Source organism: Ovis canadensis, chromosome 7, assembly GCF_042477335.2.
Source record: "Ovis canadensis isolate MfBH-ARS-UI-01 breed Bighorn chromosome 7, ARS-UI_OviCan_v2, whole genome shotgun sequence".
In the NCBI taxonomy this organism is placed as follows: domain Eukaryota; kingdom Metazoa; phylum Chordata; class Mammalia; order Artiodactyla; family Bovidae; genus Ovis; species Ovis canadensis.
In genome coordinates this window covers 16,561,066-16,578,906 of record NC_091251.1, presented here as the reverse complement: position 1 = coordinate 16,578,906, position 17,841 = coordinate 16,561,066, and the positions used below count along the sequence as shown (strand labels likewise).

Sequence of the window (17,841 nt, the reverse complement as noted above, 5' to 3'; positions counted from 1 at the left end):
CCATAACGGCGGAACTCTGAGCACTTTTAGGACTCCATATAAGGCTGTCATGCAGACAACGGCCATGTGATTTCAGTGGTCATTTAATGGAAGAAAGTTACTGTCCCGGAAGATGGGAAACTGTAGTGAGGTCAGTGCAGAATCGTTCTGGTGTGAACAGTAGCATTATTACAACCAAACAGAATGTCTGAGTTTGTTTTTATTATCAGGTCGGATATTTTTAGAGCGACTGACATTACTTGAAATAGGAAAATTAAATATAGTACAGCATTCCAGAATGAGTTATTTGCTCAGTCTTCTTTCATTTAACACAGAGTTGGCATTGTGTGGTTTAGGAGTTGTCAGAGGTAAAACTTACCAAGGAATGCTGTGCTACTTAGATTCTGAGGTTTGTTTATTTTCATTTTTAAGAAGAAATTTCCTTTTATGATAGAAACATCTTTGTTTCCATATTCTGTTGTCAGCGAAAGAGAAAACCCATTAGAGTGAAGAGTCTTTGCTGGTACTCTTCCTGTTTATTCTTCAGTCATAGAAGATGTTGGTGGACTCACTTCTTAAGCTAGGAACTGTTTTCCTTGTTAGTGATATTTTCTTGAATATCATCTGATTTTGATCATCTAGTTTTTTAAAGTTTGAGGTTTGAGACTTCGAGAAAGCAAATATTTGAAAACTATTTAGTATTTTTCTAAATTTATGTTTAATGTAGTGATGGGCTGATAAGTAGCTGAATATTTCGTACAAATAATAATGCTTGTTGTGATTTAAAAAAATGTCTTATTTTCAGACGCTTTGCATGCCTACTTTGGAATTTGTGGCCTGTCACTAATGGAGGAAAGTGGCATTTGTAAGGTTCACCCTGCCCTGAACGTAAGCACACGGACTTCTGAGCGCCTTCGAGATCTCCATCAGAGCTGGAAAACCAAGGACTCTAAAGAGTGCCCAGAGAATGTGCACATCTCCACGTGACCAGCTGTAGACGGGGGGCGGTGGGGAGGGTTTGTAGCCTAACTGTAGCTCAAGGTTTAAAGCCATGGATAACCAAGTGTGCTCTTTTTTTAAGAGGTAGTCTTACAATCGAATCTTGTGCCGATGTCACTTTGGGATATGCTGTTGAGCCAGTAACCTTTGTGCTAGGTTTCAAGAAAATCTTTGTTGAAGTTTGAACCACAGTGGACTTCGTCATGGTTCTTAAATGTTTATACTGTATTTCTAAGTTCTTTGAGGCAAATTAACTGTATGTATGTAGGTTATCTTAAAAAAAAAAAAAACCTTCAGTACAGAATTGTATCATATTATAAAGTGGACACAAATCTTCAAAAGAAGTTTACAGTTCACGTAGCATTGGTAATCTTCGGGTGAGCACTTAGTGATCATTTAAAAAGCTTGACTGCTTATGGTGGAACATTGCTTTAATGAATTAAGTATCTGGGGTTATTCTTTGAAAACAGATGATCCCATAATTTTTAAAAAAAAGAGTGACTTATTTTGTCTTATTCTTAAGTAAAATGTGCCAATTAAACTTTTGTGGCCTATACAAATGAAATTAACTTCATAGCAAGAATGAATGGGCTTAACTAATACAGTAATTTCCTAAAGGGAGATTGTTATAAAAAGACTATTATGTAACTGAGAAGAGAGTAATTTAACTGTGTGTGATTGTGAATGGGAAAGTTTTGTGCTGTGTGGGTCATCTATTTTAGATGTCGCTGGGGTAAATAACAGTTATGTTTGATTTTAATCTCGAATCATTAGTCGCTTTTTTTTTTTCTCCTTTCTCCAGGGAAAGCCATCTTACCTAGAGGGGAAAACATTTAGTGGTTTTGTTTCTTTTTCTGAGATAAATTTTAAACTGTATTTTTATAACGGAATTATTTTTAGCCATTTGGTTTTTTTGTTGTTGTTGCTCCCAGTGTTTTAGCTTTTCTGATTTCAAACTGATAATTTTCTTATTTTTTGAAGTTAAATAAGTAAACATTTAAGTGAAAAAAAATAGCGCCTCTCAATTAAATTTAATGGTATAGCTCCATTCACAGTCATAATATTTTTGTAATATTTTCAGGTAAGTGGGAAGGTAATGTATGCCTTAGAGGTTAAGGACTGGGGTTTGCTTTTCATTGTTCTGTTTTCTTCATTCTGTGACCTACCTGAATTGTAAAGGAGTGGTGTAAAAACTTACCTTCATTAGTAGTCAGTTTATCAGTGAATCACACCCATCACCGTTTGCTCAGTGGCAAAGTTACGAGAGTAGTTCTGAAACGGAGAAGGAAATCACTTCACCACAGAGACAAGGTTTAAGTTAAAATCTTGGTGAAAATAAATGTTGGAGTTTTTAGGTTTACAAGTAAAGTATCAAGATAAAAACTAAATTACTAGTATCACTGTTTAGATATTGTAATATCTAAATTTTTACTTTTTAGTGTTGAAAAAAAAAGTACTCTTAAATAATGATCCCAGGGGAAACCTAGTATGTACATGACAAAATGATTCATTTATTATTCACATGCTTAGTTTAAACCTCAATTTGCCAAAGTCAACTCTTTTTTTTTCTTTTTAATAGAAATAAAATCAGAGAACTGATGGTGGGGAAAAAATGACCCTAACAATAGATGTCACCCTTCCATGAGTTATTCCAGTTGCACTGGCTTAAATCCTGACAAATTTAGACACCTGCATCTCAAACTAAGACATTTCCTAGACATCAGGAGTTAAAATGACATATATGTAATGGCTTTAGAACTATATAAAAAGCCCCAGTTTTTTTTTCCTGAATTGCCATTAGTGGTTGGAAGCGTAAAAAAGTTAGTATCTGTATTTGTATGACGTAGAATTCCAAGGTCAAAGTATTTCATAAACTGCTAAATATTTTCTAACTCCTTGTATAATTTAATAACATAACATTATATATTTCAGTGTGATTCTAATTAGCGTGCTTTTGAGAGGCATTCTTAAGAACCTGTTGGCCAGTGAATGTTGAATTCCACAGCAGCGTATTGACCAAAAAAACCACCAGGCCATTGTGAATTGTGAAGAAGCTATGCCAAACTTTTTCTGAATAGTTACTTACAGGAAAGTGTGAATAAAATAAATCATAAGCAGTATTTCTTATGTATACTTGATCTTTAGCAGCGGTAATAGAACGAGAAGGGGGATTTTGAAGCCTCAGTCAGTCTGTTCCCTATGTTCTTTCCCCACCTCCAGTATGGTACTTTTTTAAACTGTGGTAGGATGTTTTGGACATCTGCATGAAAACAAGGTTGATCAGGTCGTTACAACACAATTCAACCTGTTTATCATCTACAAGTGCTTTTAGACTTGACCTATATGTGTACATTTTAATTAGATCTTTAAATAATAATTTATAAATATTTAAACTCAAATAGAACTTTTTTCCAACGGGTGCATCGTTTGGAACTGTGGCTTGTTGGGTCTGATGGTATTTGAGTGCATTATCGTAAAGCGGCGCTCTGGAGTCGGATGAGTGGGGTTTAAGTCTCACACCTGCCAGCTCACCAGTGTCAGTCTGGACCCTAACCTCCCCTGTGATGAAGGGAGGTGAGGAGATCTGACAAGGGTTTCTAAGTCGCTTCGGTCATGTCCAGCTCTGTGACCCTCGTGCACTGTAGCCCGCCAGCCTCCTCTGTCCAGGGGATTCTCTAGGCAAGAATACTGGAGTGGGTTGCCATTTCCTTCCCCAGAAGGTCAGATGAGATAATACATACTGAGTATTTAGCATACTACCTGCATACAGTAAACTCCTAGTTGTAATTTCTGTTATAACCATCTTCAAATTGCTTTTAAAACCTCTCTTTTCTACAGTAGAGATCCCACAGAATTTAGACTCCAGGAAGATGATGGCGGCAGGGTAGTTTCTGAGTCTCCCATTCGACCCGAGTAACTGGGATCCCCACAGACACCATCCTACAGAGCCAGATGACAGGCGTCCCCATGAACTTCAAAATGCAGTGTTGGACAACCACTGACCAGCGTAGTTTCAGCCTCTGTGTGGGAGGGAGTGAAAGGCAGGCAGCTGGTTTCTGTCCGCCTTGAGAACAGAGCTATACCACTGCCCACAGTTTTCTCACTAGAAAGTGCAGCGGGCCAGTCGGAGAGCAAACGCTGGAACTGGAAGGGGTTGTACAGGTCCCCACGTGCACGTAAGTGTTAGATCAGTATAGTGTGGTCTGCTCGTTGTGCGGGAGCAGCCTGGGCCCTGTCCTGTTTGCATCTTAAACCTAATGAGACAAAGCCCTGCTCGAGTTAGACTCCAAAGTGGACCGGATAGGTACCACAGGACAGTGAGAAGAGAGGTCTTAAACCTAATGAGACAAAGCCCTGCTCGAGTTAGACTCCAAAGTGGACCGGATAGGTACCACAGGACAGTGAGAAGAGAAGGCCAGGTATATAGGAAGAAAGGTCAGCATACATAGGCCCGATACGTGGACATAGATGATCACTTTGTGAAAGTGAAACGGGAACTTACAGGGCCAGAGAACAAAGAAAAGACGTCCTAGGGCACCGCTTCCCCATGAAAGTACAGGAAAACTCACTTTGCCAAAAACAAAACCTGAGAAGGATTACCGTCAAGTCCTATTCAAAACTGTCTCAAGGAACAGGAGGAGTCCAGCGTCCCCTCAGACAGAGAAAGCACACCAGAAGGACGTGGCCACGAGACTGGAAAACCATTACGGCAGGAAATGTCTAGTTTCAGAACAAGACCAGTAAAAATGGGAAAAGCTAAAATTACATACTCAAGTCTTAAAAACTGGAGGAAAAAGCAAACCCAAAGGAAGTAGAAGGAAGGGATTAATAGAAACGGGGAAGGAGGAAGACGCAATAAGACAAACAGCCAGACTTTCTAACAACAAAAGGAAAAGTTTCAGTAGCAAGAGAAATAACCATAGACCAGGAAATTTTTCAAAATTACAATACTATGCAATTTTATGTGATAAATTAGAAATAACTTCTTAGAAAAATGCCAATTGCCGAGATTACCCTACTTGATACAGAAATTTGAAAACAAATGGGCTTTTTACCAAAACAATATCAGGCCCAGATTGTTTCAAGGGTATTTCTACCAGACTGTCATGAAATAATCCTAATATTGTTTAAACAATTCCAGGGGCTATTAAGAGACTCTTGAACCCCAAAGGGTAAGAAAATACAAACCAAAAAAGACTTCTAAATTGATTTTGTAAAGTGAACATGATGGAGTTGTTTTTTTAAACCTAGCAAAGATTATACCAAAGAGAAAATTATAGACCGCTCTTACAGGAATATATCAGTGCATGTATTGCACTGATACATTAGCAAATAATTCAAAAGCACTATTAAGTCATGATTAATTTGGGTTTATTATAGGAATGCAAGAATAATATTAGCATATTATGTTAAAGAGTTAAGGAGAAAAATAATGATAATCTCCATCTTTGCAGAAAAGATATTTGACAAAATGGAGCGTTCATTTATGTTAAGTATACTCAGTAAGCAGAAACTGTTGAGTAACTCATTTCACGCTGTGCTTCTGCCCAGAAGCCAGCATGTTAATGTTGGTGTGAGAGGCTTTCCAGCTAAGGTCAGGAACAAGGCCTGCTTCCTCCTTGACTGCTTAATTTTGTGTTGGGGGTTTTCGTCTGTGATATTAGATGAAGGAAATGTGAACTGAAAAGGTAGAGGGAAACTATTTGCAAATTTGATTTTATATCTGGAAAACCTAAAGGAATTTGTTGGAAAACTATGAGAGCTAGTAAAGTAGCAGTTGCACACAACTAATACGTAAATATCAGTAGCTTTCACCAGGCATAGAGGAGTGCATGCTCTGATGCCATTTAGATGAAGTTCAGAATGGGCGGAATTAATCATGAACGGTGTCAGGAATCAGTGCCCTTGTTTAGTCACTGCCTCACTTCTCAAGTGTAAGCACCGTCATGACTTAAATCACCATCAGTTTTTGAGCTCTCTCTGAGTGGAGTCATAACCGACACATTAGTTTCCCTCTGGTTTCTGTTGCCCCACAGGGCCTGGCAGAGCACAGGGCAGAGCCTGTGGTGCTGGTGACGTTCTGGTTTATGATCTGGGTGCTGGTTACACAGGTGCGTTCACTTTATGAATATCAAGCTGGACACTCAAGATTTGCGCACTTTTCTGTATTGTAATTATAGCTCAATAAAAATGTCTACTAAAAAGAATAAAAAACTTTACATATAAACCTAAACTGGTTAGAAGGTGTGCTTAAAGAGAAGATTCCTCTTAATGATTGCAAAAAAAAACCGAACAGAAACCACCTATCTATAAACTTAAAATGTCCAAAACCTGTATGGAGAAAATTGTAAAACTCTTAAAAGCCCTCCAGGTGGCTCTGGTGCACATCAAAATTTGAGAACCAATCACTGATTTAGAAAAAGTACCTTGGGAGGAGGAAAAGGTAAGTGAAGTCGCTCAGTCATGTCCGACTCTTTACGACCCATGGACTGTAGCCCACCAAGCTCCTCCGTCCATGGGATTTTCCAGGGAAGAATACTGCAGTGGGTTGCCGTTTCCTTCTCCAGGGGATCTTCCCGACTCAGGGATCGAACCCAGGTCTCCCACATTGCAGGCAGACGCTTTAACCTCTGCGCCACCAGGGAAAAGGTAAGAACCCCAAAATTATTTGCAAATTTGAATTGTAAAAAGTTTTAGGTAACGAGTGTGATTCAACAATGTGATCTTTGTTCCCACCCTAAAAAGGTTAGTATGATCTTAGTCTGTGGTAGTAGGGTTGAAATGTAATGAAGGCTCAGCGGTGCTAAGAAGATGCAAATTTTCTCAAATGGACCAGGCTATATTTGCCCATGTTTTTGGCTATGAAAGGGTAGAGGAGGTTAAGGAGCAGGAGCATTTAAATTTGTCAGCTAACAGATCTCACTCCTCTGATATCAGTGTTGTGTTTTGTTTTGCTTCTGCTCCTTGTCTGTGTGTATGTGCCCCCTGGCAGTTCGTGCGGGGGAGTTGGGGGCACTCTTGCAGGTTGCTGCCTTGATATTGTGCCTACTGGGTGTCTGCCCCTGGCCTAGTATAGCCTTTCCGGGTGGGTTTGTGCCCTTTGCCTCTGATTACACCGTCCCAGGGCTGTGGCCTGTTGGCTCTAATCCCAGGCCACCACCAGTCTCGCTGATTTTAGTGAGACTCTTCTCTGTACCCACAAGTCCACTACACACACCATCCCATCTGTGGCCTGTGCAGAAACTCCTGGGTCTTTATTCCTGAAACATGGTCTTCATTTCATATATCTAGTAACCTCCCCTCCCACGTCAGGGTTCCTGAGCCACCCTGGATGTAGAGGTAAGCGAAAACCGTTTCTCCTGGGACTTCAGGCCACAGGCCCAGCACATAAACTATATGTGTACATATTTTAAGAGTTGGAATTCATGCTAGGGAGTTACATTCTATTGTGGCTCAGCTGGTAAAGACTCTACCTGCAATGTGGGAGACCTGGGTTTGATCCTTGGGTTGGGAAGATCCTCTGGAGAAGGGAAAGGCTATGCAGTCCAGTATTCTGGCCTGGAGAATTCCATGGGACAGTCCATGGGGTCACAAAGAGTTGGACACAACTGAGCAACTGTCATTTTTCAAACTAACAAATGCATCATAATGACAGATTAGGGGTTGGACAACAAGTGATGCAGAATAATTGTGAATAGCTTAAGTGCATGATTAATTTCACTTTCCACTCCAGGCCATGATTTGGCAATGACTGTTGCTTGTTTGAAGCAGAACAGACAGACAAAGGGAAAAGGCATCCCCTGGCTTGCCAGCCCTGGCTCCCTTCCATGGTTAGAAATATCAGCAGAATACGCATCCACTTTCTTTTGTTCTTGGAGGGAGTGTAGGGGGTGACTCTTGCACACACACACATCCCCAAACTTGGTCTTTTTCTGTCCCCCTGCACCTCTTCCATCCCAGCACAAGGTTACTCGACAGTCTGAGCCAGGTGATCTTTGCCCACGTCGTCTGTCCAGACTCCTTACCCACCAATGCCACCCTATCAAGCATCTCAAAGGAAACAGGCTGAAATCTAGAAATGTTGGCCTCCTCAGGGATCACAGCCCATGGCCAGCCCTCTCCCCAACATAAGTACCCTCCCACACCTTGAAGGGCTGGCTCCCTTATGCTTGTGACAAGATTCCTATTGCCTCCAGCTCCCCCAGGCAGCTGCTCCGTCATCACACCTTGGGCCCCAGGGCGCACACACTAGCAGCACAGTCCAGTGAGAGCCCCGTGCAGGTCCTGGAAAGTGGGCTCCCGCTGGAGTTCCATGACCCCTGGTGCCTGGGGGAATGCTCCAGAAGGGGCCCGTCAGCCTCCTACGGGGAGCACTGCAATGGGGCCTCCTTGCCCAGATCTAAGGGCAGCACCGACAGAGCGCCAGCCTCTGTTCTCTTCCTGCACACCCGTCTAGACCTTGCTAGTAGGCCGTCCACACACCTTCACTCCACCTGTCTCATCCTCTGCACTTCCCCAGGGCTGGGTGACACGATTTCTCACCTGTGTGTGTAGCAGGGACTTGTTTGTTTCCCAACTTCTCTCTACCATCGCCTTGATAAGTTAACTGGAGTTTGATTTAGAAAATTCTCAAGTGACAGAGGCTGGCTTTATGGTTTTTATTTTGCTGCAGACTCTAAGGTGGTTTATTGCTTCCCTTTCTCCTTGCTGTAACGTGCTAAACCTCTCAAGGTAAATGAGTGCCTCTGGTGGAACAGGAAATGCAAAGGCGAAAACACCGCCAGGTTGCTCAGTTAGCCCCTGCCTATTGAAGCACCCCTTCGGCAGAAGCAGCGCTGCTGAAAGTAAGGAGGTGATGACACCACCTCGCTCTGTTCTGTCAGTTTCACAGGACCACACAGCCAAAAGGTTACAAGTGAGAAGATTACGCCTTCCAGGGGACAAGGAGAAATGGGCCGTGTATATGACATTCAAATACTTGAGAGCCATTCTGTGGAGAAAGGTTTAGATGCATTGCCAACTCCAGAATGAGTTTGGTGGGGGCTTAGGGAGTGGCCATCAGGAAGAAGGTGAGGCCTAGAGGACTTCCCTGAAGCTGATTTGCGTGGCACCGAACACTTTGTTTATTGTGTGTGTTTGAGCTGGCTTCAGAGAGCAGGCGAGGACTGGGGGTTAATCCTTGTGTATACCCCTCGTTTGTCACAGTCTGGCTCCACCAAGAACTGCACCACTCAGGTCTTTAAACATGTAAAACAAATAATGTTTTCTGAATAATGGAATTGATAAAGGAGTCACTACATGAGAAAGATAAAGAACTTTGCAATGTCAGAGCTGCATGAAGCTGGAATGGAACCAGTCAGCTCCCCGCCCCAGAGAAGGTGAGCTCAGCTGGAAGGCAGGAACAGATGAGAGGACCACAGGCTGGCCGTGCGTGGCTAAACTTGCTTTTAGATTACGGTCAGTTTGGACAGCAAAATGTCAAAGAGGAAAACAAATACTATGATTTTAGAGCATGACTCCATTTCTAAAGTCAGCATTCCTATTGCCTGTTCTTGAACAAACTGCATTTTCAGAGTAAACAAATCCTAATTGATGTGGGAAAGTTCCTCTTTTCAGAAAAAGTCTCAATTTAAAAGGAATGATGGGAGAAGTGGGGGGGGGGGGTGGTCGAAAAGAACTATTTTACAAATTCTCATGGATTCTAGGCAAAAATCATCCGTGGATACTGAAGCCATTAGGAGATAAATTGATGGGAAACTATAAAATGGAAGGCTCAGACTTCCTGCACTTGAGTCCACTGGTCAGTCCCGACGTCTCTAAAAGGAGGATAATCAGACAGTTCAGGTCAGTCGCTCAGTCGTGTCCGACTCTTCACGACCTCATGGACCACAGCACACCAGGCCTCCCTGTCCATCACCAACTCCCGGAGTTCACTCAAACTCATCTCACCCTCTGTCGTCCCCTTCTCCTCCTGCCTTCAGTCTTTCCCAGCATCAGGTTCTTTTCAAGTGAGTCAGCTCTTCACATCAGGTGGCCAAAATACTGGAGTTTCAGTTTCAACATCAGTCCTTCCAATGAACGCCCAGGACTGATCTCTAGAATGGACTGGTTGGATCTCCTTGCAGTCCAAGGGACTCTCACTAGTCGTCTTCTACACCACAGTTCAAAAGCATCAGTTCTTCGGTGCTCAGCTTTCTTTATAGTCCAACTCTCACGTCCATACATGACTACTGGAAAAACCATAGCCTTGACTAGATGGACCTTTGCTGGCAAAGTAATGTCTCTGCTTTTTAATATGCTGTTTAGGTTGGTCGTAACTTTTCTCCCAAGCAACAACTCTTTCTTAATTTCATGGCTGCAGTCACCATCTGCAGTGATTTTGGAGCCCCCAAAATAAAGTCAGCCACTGTTTCCATTGTTTCCCCATCTATTCGCCGTGAAGTGTTGGGACCGGATGCCATGATCTTTATTTTCTGAATATGGAGCTTTAAGCCAACTTTCTCATTCTCTTCTTTCACTTTCATCAAGAGGCTCTTTCGTTCTTCTTCACTTTCTGCCATAGGGTGGTGTCATCTGCATATCTGAGGTTATTGATATTCTGCCAGCAATCTTGATTCCAGCTTGTGCTTCATCCACCCCAGCATTTCACATGATGTACTCTGCATATACGTTAAATAAGTAGGGTGACAATATACAGCCTTGACGTACTCCTTTGTTGATTTGGAACCACTCTGTTGTTCCATGTCCAGTTCTAACTGTTGCTTCCTCACCTTTATACAGATTTCTCAAGAGGCAGGTCAGGTGGTCTGGTATTCCCATCTCTTTAAGAATTTTCCACAGTTTATTGTGATCCAGACAGTAAAGGCTTTGGCATAGTCAGTAAATCAGAAATAGATGTTTTTCTGGAACTCTTACTTTTTTGATGATCCAGTGGATGTTGGCAATTTGATCTCTGGTTCCTCTGCCTTTTCTAAAACCAGCTTGAACATCTGCAAGTTCATGGTTCACATATTTCTGAAGCCTGGCTTGGAGCCAGGCTTGTGAGATGAGTGCAATTGTGCGGTAGTTTGAGCATTCTTTGGCATTGCCTTTCTTTCGGATTGGGATGAAAACTGACCTTTTCCAGTCCTATGGCCACTGCTGAGTTTTCCACATTTGCTGGCATATTGAGTGCAGCACTTTCACAGCATCATCTTTGAGGATTTGAAATAGCTCCACTGGAATTCCATCACCTCCACTAGCTTTGTTCATAGTGATGCTTCCTAAGGCCCACTTGACTTCACATTCCAGGATGTCTGGCTCTAGGTGAGTGATCACACCATCATGATTATCTGGGTCGTGAAGATCTTTTTTGTACAGTTCTGTGTATTCTTGCTACCTCTTCTTAATATCTTCTGCTTCTGTTAGGTCCATACCATTTCTGTCCTTTATCTAGCCCATCTTTGCATGAAATGTTCCCTTGGTATGTCTAATTTTCTTGAAGAGATCTCTAGTCTTTCCCATTCTGTTGTTTTCCTCTGTTTCTTTGCATTGATCGCTGAGGAAGGCTTTCTTATCTCTCCTTGCTGTTCTTTGGAACTCTGCATTCAAATGGGTATATCTTTCCTTTTGTCCTTTGTTTTTCACTCCTCTTATTTTCACAGCTATTTGTAAGGCCTCCTCTGACAGCCATTTTGCTTTTTTGCATTTTTTTTCCTTGGCGATGATCTTGATCCCTGTCTCCTGTACAATGTGATGAACCTCCATCCATAGTTCATCAGGCACTCTGACTATCAGATCTAGTCCCATAAATCTATTTGTCACTTCCACTGTATAATCATAAGGGATTTGATTTAGGTCATACCTGAATGGTCTGGTAGTTTTCCCTACTTTCTTCAATTTAAGTCTGAATTTGGCAATAAGGAGTTCATGATCTGAGCCACAGTCAGCTCCCAGTCTTGTTTTTGCTGACTGTATAGAGCTGCTCCATCTTTGGCTGCAAAGAATATAATCAATCTGATTTCAGTGTTGACCATCTGGTGATGTCTATGTGTAGAGTCTTCTCATGTGTTGTTGGAAGAGGGTGTTTGCTATGATCAGTGCATTTTCTTGGCAAAACTCTATTAGCCTTTGCCCTGCTTCATTCTGTACTCCAAGGCCAAATTTCCCTGTTCCTCCAGATGTTTCTTGACTTCCTACTTTTGCATTCCAGTCCCCTATAATTGGAGAAGGAAATGGCGACTCACTCCAGTATTCTTGTTTGGAGAATCCCAGGGACAGAGGAGCCTGGTGGGCTGCTGTCTATGGGGTCACACACAGTCAGACATGACTGAAGTGACTTAGCTTAGCCCCTATAAGGAAAAGGACATCTTTTTTGGGTGCTAGTTCTAGAAGGTCTTGTAGGTCTTCAAAGAACAGTTCAACTTCAGCTTCTTCAGCCTTACTGGTTGGGGGATAGACTTGGATTACTGTGATATTGAATTGTTTGCCTTGGAAACAAACAGAGATCATTCTCGTTTTTGTGATTGCATCCAAGTACTGCATTTCAGACTCTTGTTGACTATGATGGCTACTCTATTTCTTCTAAGGGAGTCTTGCCCTCAGTAGTAGATATAATGATCATCTGAGTTAAATTCACCCACTCCAGTCCATTTTAGTTCGCTGATTCCTAGAATGTCGACATTCACTCTTGCCATCTCCTGTTTGACCACTTCCAATTTGCCTTGATTCGTGGACCTAACATTCCAGGTTCCTATGCAAGATCGCTCTTTACTGCATCGGACCTTGTTTCAATCACCAGTCACATCCACAACTGGGTATTGTTTTTGCTTTGGCTCTGTCTCTTCATTCTTTCTGGAGTTATTTCTCCACTGATCTCCAATAGCATATTGGGCACCTACCGACCTGGGGAGTTCATCTTTCAGTATCCTATCTTTTTGCCTCTTCATATTGTTCATGGGGTTCTCAAGGCAGGAATACTGAAGTGGTTTGCCATTCCCTTCTCCAGTGGACCACATTCTGTCAGACCTCTCCACCATGACCTGTCCATCTTGGGTAGCCCCACACGGCATGGCTTAGTTTCATTGAGTTAGACAAGGCTGTGGTCCGTGTGATCAGATTGGCTAGTTTTCTATGATTGTGGTTTTAGTCTGTCTGCCCTCTGATGCCATCTCTCAGCGCCTACTGCCTTACTGGGGTTTCTCTTACCTTGGACATGGGATATCTCTTCACGGCTGCTCCAGCAAAGGGCAGCCGCTGCACCTTACCTTGGACGAGGGGTAGCTCCTCAGCCACTTGCAGCTCCAGTGCTGCGCAGCCACCGCTATGACCTTGGATGTAGGTCCAGACAGTAGAGCCTCCTGATTGATGCCCTGTGAGGTACTCAGTACTAGTAATAAAGCATCCTTGCCAAAGACGAGGCTGGATCTACTCAATCTGCTAGATCTGACACCTAGATCTCACCAGTGAAATGGGGAAAGTAAAATGGACCATGAGGAAGCAGGCAGCCGTGTCAGAGGTACCACATCCTAAAGACGAACCTGGGTTCTTCAGGAAGCCAGTGGCATGAAGAAATGGAGGGGAAGCACTAAGGGGGACCATTGAAAGACATGAGAGACATAACACATGCGCCTAATTTGAGTTTGGGTCCTGACTTGAACAAGCTAACTTTCAAAAGACATTTTTGAGAGGACTAGGAAAATTTGATATGAACTAGGTATTTAGTGATACTAAAGTTATTAATTTTGTTCATTGTGATATGGTTATGTTATATAATTTTTTTTCTCATATTTTAGGGATTCACTGAGAATTTGGATTGATAAATTCAGAGCTGCACTTTTAAAGAACCAGAGTGAGGCTCACCTCCAAAGCTTTTTCATTCAGAAGGTTATGGTAGACAGGAATCTTTAAATACCACAGGTAATTCTGATGAGAAACCAGGTTTAGGAGTTTATATTAAGTGATTCAAAGGTCATTTTAACCTGGATTGTAGATGATGTTAAGGTGACTTCAGACTGATAAATGTATCTTAAAAGCTCCAAGCAGGGGTCTTTAGGAGGCAGTCAAAATGCGTGTGTGTACCTCTCCTCCGCCATCCCACACACCCATCCCCGAAAGTTCATCAGTATTGAGAAGCCAGAAGATTTGGAAGAGGGGGAAATACAGGTAAAGGATACTCATAGCTCTTGATTTTCTATGTCAGACCTAGCTGTAGGAGGCTAATGTCTAACACTGGAGATGGAAGATGTTTTTATCGAAAAGACTGAGGAAGTGAGGTTTGGCTCAATGTTAGCTATTATATTAAAATACTTGAGCTCAGTCACTCACAGATGAAACCAAAAAATGCAGGAAGAATTTCTAAGTGGAGGACCTATTAATATGTAAGTAGACAAATGAGTTTTAGGAAGTACTGCCCGGCTAACATTTTTTCAAACATTGTGCTACCTCCTATAAGGAGAGGAAACACAGATTATAGAGCTTAGTGCTCCAGACTGAATTATCCCAGCTTTTATTTCTACAGCAGGCATGTACCAACTTTACTTTAGTGTCTAAATGGCTTCAGAGAGCTCACTCCAGTTCACTAAAAGGAGATTGCATTTAAGTCAGAGATTGCAAGCTGGGTTATTATAACTATTGCATGTTTAATACTCATAGTGTCTATGAATGTTTAATACTCATAGTGTCTATGGAAGTAGCTTCTTCTCTGCTTATAAATATATAATACCATAATGGAAATTATCCATTAAATTTTAACAGTGTAGCATCTACCTGGAATGTGCTTTGCCCCAGAGTTTTGTGATAGTATATGTGGGGGAGACAGGTGGTAGGAAGTGCATCAGTGATGAAGTTAGCCTGTGTTTAAAAAAGAAAACATGGCTTTCCCTCCAGCTCATTTTTATTTTGCAACCTTACGTCTCATTTTGATTTTGTTTCACTGTTGTCTGAAGAGAAGGCAGAAACTGTCAACCAAGGACACAGCTGGAAAAAATTCAGACTTAACAGAATTTATTTCAAAGATTTATTTCCTTAATAAATTACTCAGGCCCGGGTAACTTAGCTTCAGGAGACCTGACGACTTTCATTTTTTGCCCATGAAACACATAGAACAAGAAGAGCTTTAAGACAAGATGATTGTTACTGCCCAAACCAGCAGACTAAAGGGTGTGGCAAATGTCATCATGCTTTTCAACCATGGTGGCCTCTGTCTTCTCTACTCTTTGTTTAAAGGTAAGCGATCATATCAAAAAAATTTTAAGCAAGACCACAGTGACGCACTGACCCCCATCCTGCAGCAGCCGTCTGCAGAGGCAACACGTGTCCAACTGCTAGAAACGGACCTGCAGATACAGCCACATCCATGTGAATGTTTATACCCACACACTTATATACGATGGTGACCTCAAGACCAATCTACTCAGCAGAAACCCAAGTTTTCTTTTATTTGATGTTTACTATATTGAAATATTGATATTTTGTAAGAAAAAATGGTCAGTTTTATCATCTATGTTATATTTTTAGAAAGGACTAAGGGATGACTTAAAATCACTTATGAAAATAATTAACCAATAGTAACTGGGAGGTCGTAGAACAAGATCTTGAGTTTTTCATTTCCTCGGCTCCTGTGCCGCCTCTGCGTAGCGGCAACTTTGAGCTCAGTAAAGTGGGGCTGTTGCAGACACCACCACAGGCTGGATGACCTGTCTGCTGCAGAGGTGAACTGGAAGCAAAATGTCAATCTCCTGACACTTAATGCTTGAGGAGAGAAGGCCCTGGGGCCATGCCAACAACCAGTATCAGCCGCTGAGGGTAACGGGTTATTTGTTGCAACACTGTGGTTTCTCAGTAGAAAACCAGATTGCGGTTCTTACAGTGAGACCTGCTTGTTTGTGCCGGCTGCGTTTCTCCACCTTCCTCACAGCATAGAACACGTGAGATTTTGTTTGTAAGGCACTCAGTCAGCCCAGGAGGCAGCTTTTGGGTGGCATCCAACATCCTAGAGGCTCTATTGCCCCGTGCTGGTTGCTCAGTCGTGTGCGACTCTCTTCAACCCTGTGGACTGTAACCCACCAGGCTGTTGGCCCACGTCCTACCCTAGACCCTTGTTCTCAAAGGATTAACGGTAGCATATCTTAGCACACAGGGGATCCATTCCAGCTACTGGAATTGGTGATTATTTGCTACCCAAGTGAGGCCTGAAAAATACTGCAGCGGCAGCATCACCTGGTGCTTGTTGGAAAAGCTGACACTCAGACCCATCCAATCAGCCTGTGTTTCAGCGAGCTCCCCAGTAAGTCTTGTGAGCATTAAAGTCTGAGGGGTGGAGTCCCTGGGGTAACCATGTACCTCCTTAGCAAGCGGGATAAGGCCCTGGTGAGCTAAGCCCTGCCTTGCTTTGCAGCACTGCCTTTGGTCCTTCCCTTCTCTCCCCTCATACCAGAGGGCACTCTGCTCTCTCTGTTCTTTCCTTTGCATAGACCGCCTCTCAGCCTAGGACGCCCTTTATCTGCCCTTCTGAACTCTTCCTCTCCCTTCAACCGTCAACTTAAAAGTCAGGTTTCACCCGCCCAGCTAAATTGGGCAGAGCAAGATGCTGGCCTGTTTCAGACTTTTGCTTCCGCCCTGTTGCTCCCTAGTTCTGGTTATGTGCCTCTGCTAAAGAACTTCCCAGGTCGGACAGTAATTACCTGTTTACTCAAGCAGACTGCGAATGCTCAGTGTCAGCAGCTTTGTTTACTCATCCTTGGATAGTGGTAGGTGTGACAGTCATGCTCACTGGATAAATCAATCAGTGAATATTGTTGGCCATTTTTACAAGAAAGCTATTTCCCTAAAACAGTAATGTATATAATATTTATAAGTCACTTCAAAATAATTCTGTTTGTATTCCTCTGATTTGTGGCTGGTTTTCATGAAATGCAGGCTAGCACGTACCCCATTTCTTATCCTTCAGGCCAGATGTACAGTTATGCTCTTTTTATGATTTAATATATTTTAACTGTAACAAAGTTGTTACAAGAGAAATTAAATCATATCAAATAAGTTATGGATGAACACATCTTCTGATAATGACTACTGTCTAGTAAACCACCATTCAGTGCTTATTTTTCAACAGTGTAACTCTAAATACTGATTATTATCTTTTCTTTTAAGATGCTAAAAAAAAATCCTGATTCCTAGCTGGTCTTCATTCACTTTAAAAATCACATTCTCAAATTGTATCCTTTCTTTCCCCTGGGTATTGTAAATTTATGTATATATCCCCACAGACATCCGTAGCCAGCCTTTTAAATGCACCATTTTTAAAATCCAGCTCTGGGTGTGAAAGAAATTTTACTGTTAGGAAGACTCACAAAAGGAAGATGTTATAAAAGACCAATTTCCCCCAAAGGCTGAACAATTATTGGGGTAATTTACCGAAGAAGTACAGCCCTTGAGACCACACCGGCGCCAGCGCCAGCAAATAGGGTCTCTTCCCTCTTCTGGGTTTAGGGAAATGAGCATGAAGGGAAGGGTATTAGCTCTCTCGGGGTAAGATGCGGCATTGTCTTTGAGAGCAGGAAATTCTAGGACACGCAAGAGGGGCTGGTGGTGGCAGAAGGCTCCAAGGAGGGATGGAAGAGGGGCCCACTTGCTGGCTGCTTGCCACACTCAGAGAACGAGGAAAGGAGCAAATAATTTCAAAAATACATAGACTAAAACTAGCAGAGACAACTGATTTGAGACCTCCCGTTTAGGGAACTGCTTCTTTAAATCAGAGACTCACAAAGAAAAAAATCTCTCGCGTTTGCAAAATGGGCTTTGTACAGTACCTCAGACCACGGCCGAGAGGAGCACAGAGTTACCATGACTTTGCATCTCCCACAGGGAGGAAACGGCCCAAGGAGA

At 42.4% G+C, this 17,841-nt stretch overlaps 1 protein-coding gene across 1 annotated transcript in view; it reads left to right on the top strand.

Moving 5' to 3' along the window:
* PGGT1B (protein geranylgeranyltransferase type I subunit beta) overlaps positions 1-3,098 on the top strand; it is a 59,214-nt gene extending 56,116 nt beyond the window's left edge. The window contains exon 9 of the mRNA XM_069595287.1: positions 785-3,098. Coding sequence (XP_069451388.1) covers positions 785-966 — 182 coding nt within the window. The 3' untranslated portion in view covers positions 967-3,098. The remainder of the gene's footprint in view (positions 1-784) is intronic.
* The last annotated feature ends 14,743 nt before the right edge of the window (positions 3,099-17,841 follow it).